This window comes from Botryllus schlosseri, chromosome 5 (genome assembly GCF_051294905.1).
Source record: "Botryllus schlosseri isolate E-star chromosome 5, Bs_hap1, whole genome shotgun sequence".
Classification (NCBI taxonomy): domain Eukaryota; kingdom Metazoa; phylum Chordata; class Ascidiacea; order Stolidobranchia; family Styelidae; genus Botryllus; species Botryllus schlosseri.
Genome location: NC_137240.1, coordinates 24,599,126 through 24,615,917, shown reverse-complemented (window position 1 = coordinate 24,615,917; position 16,792 = coordinate 24,599,126). Strand labels below are relative to the sequence as shown.

Genomic DNA, 16,792 nt, shown 5'->3' with positions numbered 1-16,792 from the left:
TCAAAATGTTAATACTATAGGAAATTATTTACTACCTATCATTTCGTCGGGGAAGATTGATAATTGTTATTGTCGGAAAATTTATAATCAGACTTTCTTTGTAGCCCTTTCTCGACATATAGTTGAAGGTGCTATATATATATATATATGGTGTTGTAAACGCGAGTCTGTGAGAAGAGCAGTTTTGTCAATATGTGTAATCAAAGCGAAGGGCGTCGCGTCAAAGCTTTTTTCGTCAATTGTGTCCATGATGTCATTTTCTATCCTTGAATAGATTGGAGGTAAGCATAAATCGTCCGCGTACCGACTTAGATGCCAATGTTTTATTTGTTAAAATATATTCATTATATAACTATATCGGACGTGGTGGACATGCCATATTGATGCCAGCCTGGAATTGAATGTCAGGCGTGTGATGAATTTTGTCTTGTATATCGTATTGTACATTTCGTGTCTTCAGCGGATAATTCCATAACAACGCTGAATGATTGATTGATTGATTATTTCATTGACGTTAGCTATGAGAACTCCTTAAATCACGAAGGGCTGTCGTGTATACCTAAATAAGAATACTAACGGCGTCGTACGCGGGACTTCCATCAAAATGATAATTTTATTCGTTGCACTATTCCCCATTTATTAGTGGACAGGGGAGAATGTAAAGAAATTAGATTGTCCCTAGAGCTACTTTACATCATCATTATGGATGCGACAAGATCAACATTCCGTCCTAACGTCCTAATGCTCTTAATGCAGGCCACTTTACGTTTACATGTACGGTCGACTGCGTTCAATTTGGACACTTTGGTTCCTGTCACTTGTGGCCGAATTAAGCGGAGAGAGGGCCTTTCTCCGAATACAGTGAATATCCAACTGTTCGGTACATGGTCACGCGTAAAGGCCGACAACGCATTACAAATAATGTACTGTTGTGTAATAAATGAATTGCACATACGCTATACGGCGTAAATTGGCAGTGTCCGCATTAAACGCTCACGAGTCATACATTCTGGTCAATTGTATTGTACAGGATTTCGATACAAACGATTCAGCAATTGTTGGATACTGCATCATTGTGTAACGCACACATATAGGGTTATAACAGTACAGCAACTATACAAATAAACCATGCAAGAAGGGCTGGCATGATATTTCCTGTCGGCTATCAATTACAACTCTGTTATGTGCAAAATGGACGAAGAAAAATCGACTATGAGTTCTTTGTCGATTTTTACTGCATGGATCGTCAATTTTCACCATCATTACTCATGTTTTGTTGAATGGTGCACTGTTTATTGTGTCATAACGATGGTAGTTGCGAGCCTATGTCCGAATCAAGGAGAAATAGGCTTTTATTCCTGCAGTTGTTGCTTTTGGTCCGTTACCTGAACATTTTGGCCAAATAAAGCGGTTGTCCGGGTTAACCAGCATCGGAGCTGAGTGGAGTTAACTGTATATATACCTTCCGAACCATAAGCCTTGTATACAGGCTACTTACCAATTATGTCTTAAACGCAGCAGATGTGCTCACAGGTCAGTAACGAAATACTTCCACTTGCAGCGCATTATTTACTCAAGTGGTGATTTTTACACTATACTTAGGCCCACATTACGACTTGAGTAGAAATTATCGAAGCTATTTCAATACTTCTACTCCAGTACCAAGGATCATGACTTAAACGCATTTGGATTTAAATCTACGATTGCCATTTCCTCGAATAAACATCTTGTTTTCGGCAGTCACTCGTCTGATGCAAAACCTTCAAATTAACATGAGCAGCAAATATTGATAACGGAGATGTTAGTGTGACAATTCATTTCTTGCGAGCCTGGCCGTATATTTGAGTTGGAAATGAGTTCAGAGGTGAAAAGAAAGATTTAAACTGATATGGGATGATCCAATCAAGGATCAGTAGTGTATCGATGCGATTTTTGAAATCTCTTCTCCACAATTCCCCACTCGCGATTTTCAGAAAACGAAAATAACAATGGATGTAAATTGAATGTTACAACTTTGAATATCTCTTCAAATTGAATGATCAAAATGAAGTTTATAATCACTTCAATCATTGCATGCAGACAAATCTTGGTCGTTATATTGCTCGTAGGCGGTGAAGATATATCATTGTTTATTAATAGAGTAGTCGGTTCTATAAACACAGCCAATTAGTAAACTACATCGGTTTATGCTTAACTTTGCATAAATACCATGACGCAGCATTCAGGATGCTCAATTGAGCTGCTATTTGCAATTTTTGTGCATCTATATACAAAAGTAATGGTTCTATGACGTCTCCATATTCCTTTTGGAAATACCGGTATGGAATGATAATTCTGGTATCGATTAGTCACCGACGTCAACATCCCTTTAGAAATAACGAAAGATATTATCGTCGCCGATGTCTTGTGATAACCTGCATAATTGTTCCTAATGTTCCTCGCCTGAGCTTCACAATTTTTCTGCTATTTCATGTTCTCACGCCTTGAATCTACGATAAAATGCTATAAAGACTTCAAATTGCAGTCAATCTTATTTCTCACGTAGTCATATTCGTAATTCGCGCCGAGCAAGAGATTAAAATATAATTTGCTGTAATTTCAAACGAATTTTCATTCCCAAAATAAGGAGCTGCAGAGAAAAATTGATCATCGATGCCAAATGTTCTATGAATCTAATGTTCAGGATCTATAAATAAAAGAACAAAGATGGCGCATAAGTTGCATTGTAGCATCTCAAGGATTGCTGTTATAGAAGCTGTTGCTGCGAAGTCGTCTGCGTATTTCTTATCTATTTGGACAGATTCACATCGACAGTCAGGAAAGCAATATATAATGAGTTATCTCACTAAATTTATTCTAATATTCGGAAATGTAATCATTAGCCTTCACCACGTGGGTATGCAGCATGCTAAACATTCTGCATATAATCAGGATGACTTTCTCTCGTTTTTAATTACGAGTAATAATTGTAAACATATATGCGTGTATTGAATGAGTAAATATCAAATGCTCCAGAGAATGCTATACAGCGTGCATATGCAAGTGGAGATGCACCGTCAACGTTCTCAAAATGCAAACGATACTATCGACACCGTAATGTCTGGAGATATAATAGGTATTCGCGTACGAAAATCAAGAAGCCTATAACTGTATAATTCAAAAGCATTTTAAACCATTTAGTTTCGATTGCCTACTGGAGTGAATCATTAGTCACAACTCCTAACCATGCAAAATACGGTTTGTTTAACTAACTTACTATGATTTATTAATTATATTATGCCGCACGAATGCCGGTAGGTAATGTCCCGAATATAAGATTCGTTGTCGAGAATGCATACTCTTCAAGTTAAAGTCATACCTTTAGTATTTCACGACAAGGCATCTAAGTGATGTCATTCAATTAGCAACGATTCGGTAATATGCATCTCACGATCACATCCGATGCAAATATTTCTGAGCATGTTCACTACGTCCCTTTGAATGCAACCGATACATATAAATATATAGCTGTCTTTTGTAGCCACATAACTTATATAGTTGGTATAGCAACGGATGAAGCGAGTGACAATACAATATTCGGTTTGTTCGCCAAGTACGATATAGGGAAGCAAAAATACTTGGATCATCTTTTCGTTGAGTCGAAGAGGTTTTTGTGAAATATCATTACAAAATTCCTGTGATACCATACGTAGTTTTACAATAGGGTTGCCATATTTTGGAATCGGCAAAGGACACTTAGTTAGTTGACCGAAATTAAAAACAGCTGATGTTGTAATATTTATTGGGGATCTTGTGGTGTTGACTAAACAAGGTCGTATGGTAACGTATGGTAAGCGGTAACGTATGGTAACACAATTCTACAATTTCCGGCTGAAGAATTGTGCGTTTTCATCAGCATATAATGACGAGAATGTACCCTTACATGTTGGTATATTCAAGGAATATGAGATATCGCCGATATATCATATTTTTACAATTTAGTTGACTGGAGATGCGACCATGTATAAGTCAACTCCAGTTGTGATAGTATTACTGATCACATCTTATGTAGGACAAGATCGTCATACGTGCTCAAAACGTTTCCTCATGAAACAAATGTATCATTACGATTCCTTGCTTGTCTCGGCGTGAATCCGACAAAGACAACTCGTTAACCGAAAGTTCACCACAACGGCGTACGTTGTTCCGATTCCAATTACATTTATTTATTGAAAGTATAATGCGCGGTATTGGATTAGGTTAACTGTAACATAACAAGTTGGCAAACGACCATTTTGATCATAAAATCCGTCTCGGCATTATTACTGGTGTCGGTTTCGACCATTCCCAAATTAGCCGATTGCTCGCCAAATCTCTCATTCCGGACCATTTTTTCAATGAAACCAATTCCATCAAAAGTGAGCAGATTCTAAGAATACAAGCATATCATTATTCGAATATCGTCACGGGCACTGCTCACTTCAGGCTCAAATTACAAGTTATCCGCAATTCGGCCGAGCCAGCAAGCGTCTTGACTCGAGTGGCAAGCGTACGGGAGAGATTCGTGGAAAAGTTCAAAGTTTTTACTTGGAAGAGTCTTCACAAACAAACAAAAATGGAATACGAGGCCACCGTTGCTTACAACGCGACTGGGAGTCTTGAAAGCGCCGCAACTTCACAAACATCCTACGCCGGGCTCGACATCCATGATAAAATGATGAGGTGAGTAGAACATTTCGTTCTGAGCTGAGTGGCCCTCGGAAAAAAATTCACATGGGGCAGGGATTCTCAAACTGGTTCCGCGGATCTGTGAAAGGGCAAATGGAAACCACGGCTATTTTTAAAACTATATTGTCCATATGTCCAGTGCTAACCACAGGCCACAATAGCTAGCACTTGAAGGATACCAGCAAAATAAGGCTGGAATTAGGACTTGGCGAAAGTAACGACTTTCGGGTAGGAGTTTAGGTATCAAATAAACTATGTAGCAATGAGACCGTGATTGAGCTAAAGTAATGATACTTTTTTAGTTATCAGCTTCCCGAATTCCCCGATTAGGCTACTTGGAATTTTTGGCCGCCCTCAACTTTTTGTTCAGCGGCGACGGCAGCCCCGCTGGTTATGCAGTTCAAAATATTTTCTCGCACAATATTACAATATATGGGGTCAAGACGTTATACAAACAAAATATCGGTCCGCCTACGATAAAGATTAAGAACTTCTAGGTTTGGGTAATCCATGGATCGCTCGCCGAAGACTCGTCGGTGGCGATTATAAAACATGCTAACTATAGTTAATTCACTTTTTCCTCCCTGGTAAAAGGCACTGCCCTTTTGGGAAATGTGTTAACACCATCGAATAGCTGCACGGAATTTTATTGTTGAAGATAGATGTGTTCAACATACAATGTTACTCTAACCGACATAGGCTACATGTTTGTTCGTAGGTGACTTTGTTCGTACACATTCGACCTATAGCATAATGCGGACTGACTTACGAACGCCATAATGGTAAGACGCCCATGGTAATTTATTCGCGATATTAGCGAAAACTATAACTAAACTATAGGATCCAACGCGAGTCTTCAAATGTATCGCCTATGCGATTTAGACTTTAGAGTATAGATACGAATGGCAGGCACACAAGGAAATAATGATTGCGCAGACGGACACTGAATACTAATTCTGTGCTAATGTGAGTCAAACGATGCCAACTAAAACGAACATAACAGAAATGTAATACATTGCATACAGCCTATTTATATATTCACACATAATACAAATGGAGTTTCGATTCTAACGTTAATGTGGTATATTTGGTATTCATTGAAAAGACGTCTCAACTACAGAAGGCCAGGACTTTGTAAATGTACGGATAATACTCCGATTTTCCGGTTATCGCCCGTCGGACATACCAAAAATATGTGAAAAAAATTATACTTGCGTACATTATAATTTTACTCAAACGGTATTAATGAGATTTCTCTTTCGGTAAACCCAATTTTAGAAAGCAAGTTAGCTAGGGTTACCATACTTCCTCTTTTGGGAGTATTTGTCCTAGTTTTTCAAGAAATGTCCTCCCCTCGCCCAAATGTCCTACTTTTATGCACATTGTCCTCCTTTCCAGCTTAAAATATCAAAAAATTACCACAGATTACGAGAAATGTGGGCTGAACTGACAAAAGACGGGTATTTCAGGAGTCGATGTCGAAAAACGACCTTTTTAGTTAATCCAATGACATTAGCTGTAATAATTTGAAAATCACAGTCCGCTATAGTTACATAGTAACTTTTTCAGTCTATGAAAAGTATCCTCGTTTACGCATCTAATGATGTGGTAATCTTAAAGTTAGCCCGATGTCCATGATAAATACCAGAGGTGGCCAAAGTATTCGGCGTTGTTAACACAGCAAAAGTATCCGTATAACGCGAAAATTTATTACCACTAGTGATTTCCATGCCATGTCAAAACTACTTACGTGTGAATGTAAAATCAAATGTTTGAAAACCACCCATGTATCAAAAGTATGTTTGTTCGTGGGGTCACATACCGTTTGCAGTTAATCGTATGACTGCATTGGAAAGGACAAGATGCATCTTCGCATCAAACCCAAAAAGACTAATAGCACTGAAAATAAAGGTCATCTTTTAGAATGTACCTATAGTTACTGTTCGATTTCTCTCATAATAATTTCGCTCATAAGAGTGATACAATCTATAATCCCGAACTACTTTCTACTTTACGAACTGTAGTAGAACTGGAGTTGAAGATAGTCCAAAAATATATCCACTTAAGTTACTTGCGCGCGGAAGAACCTACTTGATCACTTCCCAAAAGTCGTATTGGTCTTCATAAACTGTTCAACTCGGATTAAAGCGAATTTTAATTACAGTTACCCCCAAGGTGTTTACATGCAATAGACATATAGGGATTTCTTTTTCGGTGATAATGTTGTTATCGCCTAAATATTGAAATGGGGGCTGAATGCCCAATTAACCTGAATCTACCGCCCTATTTTGCAGCGACTTCCAGCATCTTTTTCACGTGGGAGAGGGGGTATTCATCACTGCCCTATTATCATTGCTGTGCTTATTCGGTTTGGTAGCGAACTGGATCACGTTTTCCGTAATTGCCACTTCCAAAACTTTGAGAAGGTAAGATCCAATTACGTACCCGTATGTAGGGCACAATTATATCTATAATTATATGTATTGTGTATGAGAACATATATTCATGGCTTTGTAAACCGCAAATCTTCTCCAGTCGCGTGCTGTGTTCAGGAAGCTCGCTTCCTTATGTTTTGTAATAAGGTCGGGCACGATTTACTCAGTTATCAAGTTACAATAACAGTTATAATACGTTGGTATAATTTTCTATATTCACTTCACACTCTATAGACCTGTATTAAGAAAAACAATAACTTATTTATTTCAGGAATCCATTCAATATCCTTATCCTCAGTCTGAGCATATCGGATTTCTTCTCTGCGCTGAACAGTCCCTTGCAAATATATAGATCCTTATGGGGGTATCTGGAATTCAACTTGCCGGTCGGAGTATGCAAGGTACTGAACTCAGAGAAACTTTCCACATTTGACTATACGCTTAGTTGTTTATTTTATTTAGCATTAGCCGATATATAATATACAGATTTTATGATACCGCTGCCTAATAATGTGATTCGTGTACCTTCGGGTGACGCGATTTATTTGTTAACTGGAGAATATAATATCAGCGGTTTTAAAATAAAACAATAGTAGCAATCCGCTTTTTGTAAGTATACCGTGAAATGAAACCGTACACGTGTGAAAAGTTGAATAATGGAATTTGTATTAAAATATTTCATTCCGCCGTATTTAACACAATTAATAGCACCTGATAATAGCACATGTTACAGGAAGATTGGAGTATTATATATAGCGAATTTTCGCATATCAAAGCCGATTTTAAACGCTTCGAAGTGCTGGGACATATCTGCATGTCATTCACCCCTTTTTCAGATGGGAACTTTATACGTTCGTTCAACATTTCCGATTATTTTTCAGTTCACGGTGGGACTCAATCAACTGACAATGTTTGTCACAGTACAGCATATCATGGTATTCAGTGTGTTGAGGGTATTTGCGATTCTATCACCACATAAAGTCAAGAAAAACTTCAGTCCCAAAGGGGCAAAGGTACTGCCTTGTACATTTCCGATTTAGTCATCACATTTGACTATTATTATCTTGAAAATGAGACTAAAAACCCTTTGCCTCGTCATTGGAGTGCATATTTTCATTGCTAAATTCCGAAGTTATCTGAAATCAATGCACCAATCTGTTAGCATCATGTAGTCTGTCATTGTAGCCTAGCTTTGAGTAGAGAGCAGCAGTATTTGTTTTTACAGTGTTACTATTTAGTATGAGCCCCTCTGGTGTAAAACAAAAGACGGTTATTCTTACTAAATATTGTTATTACAATACATATATATAGGTGTACAGTGTACACTGTACAGATGTATAACTTAATGTCGGAGGGACGAAGTCAATAGTATATTCCAGCTCTAAATAATTACGAAAACCTACAAAGTTTTACACCAACTTTCCGATGTGCACTAGTGCCTATCTTATCCTCATTATAATCGTTCGACACATTTCTGCCAAATTTCATTCCACGGCACCGTCAGCAATTATGGAATCATTTTATTACAATTTCACGATAATTTCCTTATAAAATTCACTTTCGCTTTGTTCTCAGAAATGAAACTTCGATCTGAAATTTGAACATAATGTCCAATATAATATCGTAGAGAAAATCAAATTCTCGGAGCTGCGTCTGATGAAATCACGCGCGACCTACTTGCGACATCAATTGGCTTGCAATCATTTACCGCGATTAGACGTCATTTGAATAGATTAACTTCCGCAATTACTCTGGCAACAATTCAATCTACTTCGGTTACCGCTACGCATCGCTGCATCATAGAATTAAGACATTGCGGTCTATAATTAATTTGCATCGTCAAAGCGTTGGACAAGTGCGTGCAAGAGGCATCAGCAATGCAAGTCATGCCCGGTTTTCACTATGATGAACAGTCTAATTGGCCGGTATGGAGGAGACTTAATATTAGAACAAAAGTGTTATTATTAATAATAATAATAAAAAGGTCATCATAGGCGGGCACTGGGCATGGGATCTGTATATGTATAGCAGGCGTTTACCCAATGCTCACCATATTGGCGGAAGAAGATTGATAACCAGAAGTAATCATTTCGTAATCGAATACACAGAAATGACGGTTGAATAAACTACTGAAATATCCTACTGTTGACGTAATCTGATATATTAAACCCTATATGCCCGTTGTTCCTCTATAACAGTGATAATAGAAAAAAATTAGTTGTCGTTTTAGGACTTTTGAGTAACTATATGATCATTATAAGATCTTGGTTGCTTTCACACCTTATTTTACGTCCATTATAATTCACGAGGATGATCAATCTTATCCGTATTAAGTTTATCTCACATATCGTCTTCACAATTCCTGGAATTTGAAAACGTTTCAGATTACATTATAAGACGTTTCTGCCTTATCTATTGCGATACTTTATTCCAATTGCAATAACCAATCACTGGAAGCTACAATTTTATAGACCCATGTATCCGAAAATGTAGAAGATTCTGTATTGCCAATGGCGATGAACCTGTAATTTATAATTCTGTTTGACAGGTTGTTGCGTGCGTCATTTGGGTGGAAGTATTTTTTGCGTACGCATTGTTCTACATCATTACCGCTACGGTTGTGCCGTATTCACCTGGAAGATACAAGACCGCGTGTACAGCTGTCAGTAAAGAATGGTGCGTGACTTAATCTTCTAGTTTCGCAAAACAATTACAAAACAGCTAAACAGAGCATCGGGTTTGTCCAACTCGTGGCTTATTGGAAATAACTCTCGAATTCCGTCATAACGGGAGTACATGACGACAAATTATTTGAAAGAGAGCCGGCCTGATAAGGATCCGCTCCCTGCTCTCGGCTAATGAATTTCAGCCTATGCTATGTATCAGGGGTTGGATAAGCTGCAGGTATTTGAGACTTTGATTGCGACTTATTTATGAATACACATTCACCAATGCACATGCATTTCCCGGTCTGCCAGGAGATTTAAACTGGTAACAAAACGAAGCATTCTATCGTGGATTAACAATATGCGTATTGTATTCATATTGCTTCTCGCCTTGTGATTTAGATAAAAATCGGACGACTTACGTGGGCGCGGCTTTAGTGGCTTGGAATTGAGCAATTGAACTGAGAATCGAGTTCACATGATATCTTCATATGCGACAATGATGCATAGTGATCGACAATGAACTTAATAATAATTAATCATGATATCGAATATCGCGTTCACGTCCTCGTGGATAATGGTGCATATGAGCCTTACATTTGTATTGTAGGCTAATTCAGTCAATAACTGCAATGTCATTGCAAACAAGGAAAATAGGATCAGGGAATTAGTACTTTTAAAATAGGTTGAGAGGAAGAGTTTGTAGGCTATTCACTAATCACGTAGGTAAACCTGTGTGTCTTATCCGTCAAACTTACTTCACTCGATCATTAGCCTACAAATGGAGTGACTCAAACGTCTATATACGAAGCTGCTGTATAACATTTTATTCCGTGAGGAAGTTTGTAATGTCATCGCTCAATTTTGTCAAACCTACACTTGATGGAACTACTCCACACATCTATGACGTTATGTCAGCCTAATTTCAAACACGTGGGGACTTAGTTACAGGATCACGACATTTGGTAGCGTACACTTCACTCTGAGCGAATACTGGAGAAATGGGTATTTTTTATTTTCTATGTTGCGCCTATTTGCAAACTAAATTTTGAGATATGCAGCTCGAGCATGAAACGTGTCTGGCCAGCCCTGCTATAAAATGATAATATTAATTGTAGATTACTTCTTAATTTAGTAGTGTGAATCAGATCAGATCCCCTCATAGCTTCGTTTTCAATCTATGTCATCATCATATTACATATAAAACGATGTAGGCTTTAATGAACTTATACAGTAAATTTGTCCAGAAACTCGACCGAAATTTCACTCATTTGAAAAAATATGTGAGGTTAATGAAAAGTTTTTCCAAAGCAAATTTAATTTTAATAATCACCAATACGAAACGATGTCATGAAATGCTCGTGATCTCAACAATTGCCTTGCGCTAGTAGATGCATCATTCTGGTATGTGATTCCTCAAATGCTAACGACTTCATGTTGGTTGGATTCTCTGAGAATTCTCTTCCACAAGATATTGGAGTGAAGCGTAATATTCATTCTTCGCGGTATTTTATCGCTTGAATTAACGTTCGCGTGTACATTTTATAGGCGAGCCGTCGGTACGAACTACGTTGCGGTTGCATTACCTATCATGCTCTTCGCGCCATTCGCTGGGATCCTTCTGTGTGCAATCATCTTCTGCGTAACGCTGGTCAGAATGCGATTTAAAAGAGGTAGGATGATTGGTGATAGAATGTGTACGATGTCCACAATACCTATTTCGGCCAATTTCATGTCTGTGATGTTGCGACTAGATGTATATGAACATTTTAAGAAACGTTTGTGAGCAAGGCATATATGTTCTTGATACATCAAAAGCTTTTGTTCTGCTCTCTGTAAGTATGAGTGAAACTCATTACATTTAATGATGCTCATTGCATAGGAGCTTAACAGATGTCGTGATGGAACGTCTGACTGCTCTTATGTGAGATAATGAGTTCAAGTGTTATGATGTCATGCGGCAAACATGAAGATAAAAAAGTACTTGATGTATCACTCGTATACAGTGTCGTGAGGCAGAAGATAAAAATTCACCGTATTTTATGATATGCATGGACCTAAAGGCCTATGTTGATGACTTTAACGGCGTACCCACTATTGTTATACATGCACAATATGTGTTTTTTTAATGGCAATAGATCGACTCACTATCAAACGCACCATAAATCATCATTAAGAACTGTCGAAGTCGACACTCATCCAAATAATCCTGCGAGATTTTCGGCTCGTCAGCAGGTTGGAAAATATGTTATGCGAAACTATTCCATACGCAGAAGCTTGGACAATGTTACGAATGTCGTTAAATTTAAATGCTTTGAATCTAACTGTGAATTTATGTTGAGGTATTTGTGGCTTCAGAGACACAAAACAGCGATTCTAATTACCCAAACATGAATTGCATAGATGCAAGTGTCTCCGTATTTTCGAAATTGATATTTAATGCATCATTTGCATATATTATTTCATTGTGGCTTTACGATCCGTGCTGTATACCAAACAATTTACGTAATCTTCTTTCATTAAATTCGCATCATATGCACCTCTGTGTCATCGCGTCATATAGCAAGTGATGATATCTCCATTTATCTCAATAGTAAACCATTTGAATGCAATAGCTTACGTCAAATATGGAAGTATTGGTGAGTTTAGCTTATAATGGCAAATACAGATACATGTCAAGTGTCGGATGCAGAATTCCTCATTGCCAATTCCCACTTTAAGTCAGTCGCACACTTTGCTATAATAAAACATTACGCCTCCTCCATCGATTCAAAAATATTGAAAGTTCATCATCATCTGACACGCATTGCGTCATTTTCGCAGCCAAAGGATCAGTAGTGGATTCGTCTATGAAATACACCTCGACTACCGATAGTGAAGCTTTCTCAGACTACAAGGAACTTGAAGGTAAGGGCTCGGATGCCGTTAACCCCCTAACTGAAAGCCAAATAAATTTAGCCGCTTTGGTAGATTCGGAACATGTCACGCGGGAGCAACTCAAGGAACAGGAAAACGCCGCTCTTGTTCAGGTTTCTCTGATCGTGTTCTCATTCGTATTCGGTTATTCCATTGACGCAGGTAAGGAATTGCAACCGCCATTTTCGTATCGCACCAATTTAAATGAATTTTGAGGAAGACTTGTTAGGTAATATATCAATAGTGCATCTTTTCGCGATATAGAACATATTCTTATATATCCATGTCTTTCCAGTGTATAGTAGGGTGGTTTTCCGAGTCCTCCTACCCGCGATGAAGTGTATAGTCTAATTGTTTGGGAACCACGAACTGTTTCATTAAAATCGCAGGTATACGTGCGTTTTCGCACCGCGAATATGTCCGATCGAGGCTTACGTTAATTTATTTAAAGAAGTTAATTATTGCTCATTTTGCAATTATTCAGAATGTCTGGCTTTATTGAACTCATGTGTCAATGGCGAGGCTACAATAAAAGTGATTTCCAAACTGCCGGTCTGGAGCTCAAATGAGATTGCTCGACAGCTTCGTCAGGGTTGTGACTATATTCATTTCGTTGGAATGTCTACCGTGGATGTGAATCTACATATCGTTAGAAAGAGAGAGAGAGAGAGAATCTAAGCTAATGTCGTGGGAATTGACTTCAAATGTTTATTTTTTCAATCATCAAGTATTTTTAGTAATGGATACAGCGGGTTCGCTAGGCACTCGAAATCAACAAAATAGGTCGCCGACCGAAAAAGGTTGAAAACCGTTGATACGGAGATATAGATGAACTATCAGCGTACGTTTGACATTCTTGCTTCTATTCAGCTTACCGTATGACAAAGGCTTTGGACATGCGTCATTTATTCACTCAGCGAACGAAATGGCTTACGGTTACAGTCTCATACGTTTGCCTGCGAATATCGGAATGCCTGAATCCCTTGTTCTATAATTTGGCATCCAGGTAATTATTGCTTTCAACGTAGAAAAATTTCTTGGTTATCAATGCCGTGATATGTAAGTTTAAATTGAATATTAGCACCTTCCGATTTTACTTTTGGGTAACCGTTATTACCTCCATGATATATCACCACTGTCTAGTAATTACGATTTTGAGCATGTGCGCCAATTCATCAAATTGGTTGCCGTGCGAAGGCCAAGTCATTAAACGAAAATTTCCAAATTAACATCGATCACCCACGTCTTCGAGAATCTTCTAAATTTGTCATGAAGCCGGGCTTGACATGTATGACTTCGAAAAACTAAGTGCTTCAAGAGACACTTAGAAGTACAGAACTTCAGTATATATACCTGAATAATATATGATTGTATACTAAGCGCTATACATCAGGGATGGTGCGAATATTCTGTTCGTGTTCGGTACAAGCGAATCTTGATATATAGGAGGTCTGCGTTAGAAAAAGGTACCTCGGTATGTACTTCACCGTTGATATCTTTGTCAAATATCAGAATTTTACAGTAATCTCAGCAATTTTGAACCGAATTCCTTGAAATTTAACTTCCTATCACATGCTGCGTCAAGGTGACAGCATAGAAGAAAATTCATGAGATAACACTTGGTTTGACAAAAATGATCATGTTTGTCTATAGTTATTCTCAAAATATCACGCAAAAGGCTCTTTGTATTTGAATTAGTATTGTGAAATCATATGGACATGTTCACAGCTAACCATTTTAATAGTTCCTTTCTTAAAGGATTATACGATATATCCGTTCATCAAATGAAAATTTGCAATTGATTAACGATTGGCAACTTTATCATACTGATATTGGCTTACTTCCAAGTTTTATTTTCGTATTGTTTATTACTGGTCTCTACTTCCATAACTCGAACATTTGCACCGAAGTATCTATCAGTAACGCTTGTACCTTTTCTATGCAGTCACATGCGCGAGAGCACGAAGCGATTTCTTCGAATCGGGGCTAAAGCAAGCTCTACGCCGACCCAAGACTCCAAACCCGTTGATTCCACGAAAATGTAGGCACGCAAAGATGAAGCACGTGTATTTTCAGTAATTTGGTTGTCGCTGACAATGACAATGGCGACTTTAGCTTGTTGGATATGACTACACGCGAACGAAACATTACACTTCTCGCGCGGAGAATGGACAAAGCATTATTTCGTCACTTCAAGGATGAACATTGAAACGCCTGTTCCTCAGGAATGGTTGTCGACTGCACTATACTTATTTTATAGGGAATAATGCGTCATTGCCGATGAAAGATATTTCATGCCATAACACCAGTACATCTTCAAGAGTCTAAAACCGTTCACGAAACATCGACGTTATACAAGCCTAAAAATGTGTTGCCTTCTGCTTCGAAATATATATATTAAAATCGATATCCAAATATACTGGTGGTAGAGAGAGTTAGTGTTTTCGCATACTTAAGAATCACATAATAGTGCGCAATTTTGCCTTTTAGCGATTTTACTTTAATAACTTTACCTCAGGTTTTCTCTAAATGTACAAAGAAATTCCACTCTAGTATATCGTTATAGAATATAGATATTTCGATTCATTTCAAGTACTTTATTCTTATTTCCTAACAAGTATTGACGTCAATTCATTACGTCTTCGTGACTAATATCAAGAAATAGATACGAATGGCGATGTTGACGTTGGTTTTATATGGTGTGAATATTTGTCGACTTTGCTTAGCCAATATCATATTTATATGGTTAATGCACGTTTTGTCAGTCCAAATGGATATCTCTATCATGCTAATTTATCAACCGTCCTCATGAGGTCACGAAAGATAATACCCATAGATACCATAGTACAGGGACGAACAACATACGGCCTGCGAGCCCGATCCGGACCGCGAAGGGATTTTGACCGGCCCGCAGGGAGTTTCTTCCCTGAAAGTGAAATTCCGTTCTGAAAGTATTGACAAATTTTATGCGCCACAGAATGAATCCAAGTTTGCCAACCTGAAAAAGATGAACATGAAAGTACTTGCACTGTTCAGGTGTACATATATTTTCGACCATGAACATTAACGAGACAAGGCCGATGTCCAATATAACTGCATGGTTCACGTGCAGTCATTACTAAGGGTTTCTACATATGACATGTAACCAGATTTTAAAGAACTTGTTTACAACTCTGACCGACCACAGATGTCTGACTGACTTCAACAGCTACTGTTAATAAATTCATTAAATATTGTTTTGGTCTCTCTCTCTCTCTATGCTTTAAACTTGAAGTTTACATTAAATACGATTCCTTCCTTGCATAGGTGGATAAATACGAGACTAATGTATCTATTCTGTAATCCGGCTCGATAAGTGCTTCATCTTTCCATATCCGACTCGCCGACCGGAGAAGTTGCCCGCCTCTGCCATAGTACATGCATATCTTCAAGTTATGAAGCACATTGAATTACTGTCAATTATCACGACTGTATCCAGGTAATGGTAATGTTGAGGAGATGATGGTCGCGAAATTTGAAGAAAAGTTACAACTGAGCGTTGAAATTCCCAGTGGTCAGTTTTCCTATTGGTCGATCTCTAAATACGACTCGATCCTGGCTGATGTGGTCTATTATTGGTAGTAATGTAAGGTCAAAGGCATTTCTATTCATGAGATCGCAATCAACAGCAGTGGGATTGCCGTTTTTGTTTGTATTGTTCATGATCCGCCACGGCAATTTTACATCAGGTCAGAATGCTTCCTGATCCTTCAACTACAGTGCCGTCTACTTTCGTTTTAGACTTTTAGAATACGCCATCTCTGCGGATTGCATCCGTGAGGTTCCAAGGCCAAACCTCCAAACATTTAGGATGTGGTTCTGGAGTAGGCGACTGTGACCGATTGATATTACAGAGACGAAAAGTGACATTACGCTGTTCGCCACCAGCACCTCACAAATGGCTAAATTGCATTGACATACTTAGGTTGCACGAACAAGCGACCAGCAGAGATATCTAAAATTAGGAAAATCTCAATAACGATGCATTGTAAAAACTCATTTCGGGGATTGTTGAAAAAAAACATCAAG

General features: G+C 38.2%; 2 protein-coding genes across 3 annotated transcripts in view; both read left to right on the top strand.

Annotated features, from left to right (window-relative positions):
* The window catches only part of LOC145439514 (cornifelin homolog A-like), a 428,374-nt gene that overhangs the window by 395,355 nt on the left and 16,227 nt on the right, over nucleotides 1-16,792 (top strand). The window lies entirely within an intron of this gene.
* On the top strand, nucleotides 4,454-15,408 carry LOC145439477 (uncharacterized). 2 transcript variants are annotated; one of them, XM_080316968.1, is made up of 10 exons: nucleotides 4,454-4,701; nucleotides 7,002-7,133; nucleotides 7,414-7,543; nucleotides 8,024-8,155; nucleotides 9,691-9,818; nucleotides 11,357-11,481; nucleotides 12,632-12,715; nucleotides 12,779-12,886; nucleotides 13,595-13,730; nucleotides 14,670-15,408. In XM_080316968.1, the coding sequence occupies exons 1-10, from the start codon at nucleotides 4,595-4,597 to the stop codon at nucleotides 14,767-14,769; spliced, it is 1,182 nt and encodes a 393-aa protein (XP_080173094.1). In that variant the 5' UTR covers nucleotides 4,454-4,594; the 3' UTR covers nucleotides 14,770-15,408. The 2 variants fall into 2 exon arrangements, with proteins under 2 accessions (XP_080173094.1, XP_080173093.1); XM_080316967.1 differs by having other exon boundaries at nucleotides 12,767-12,886.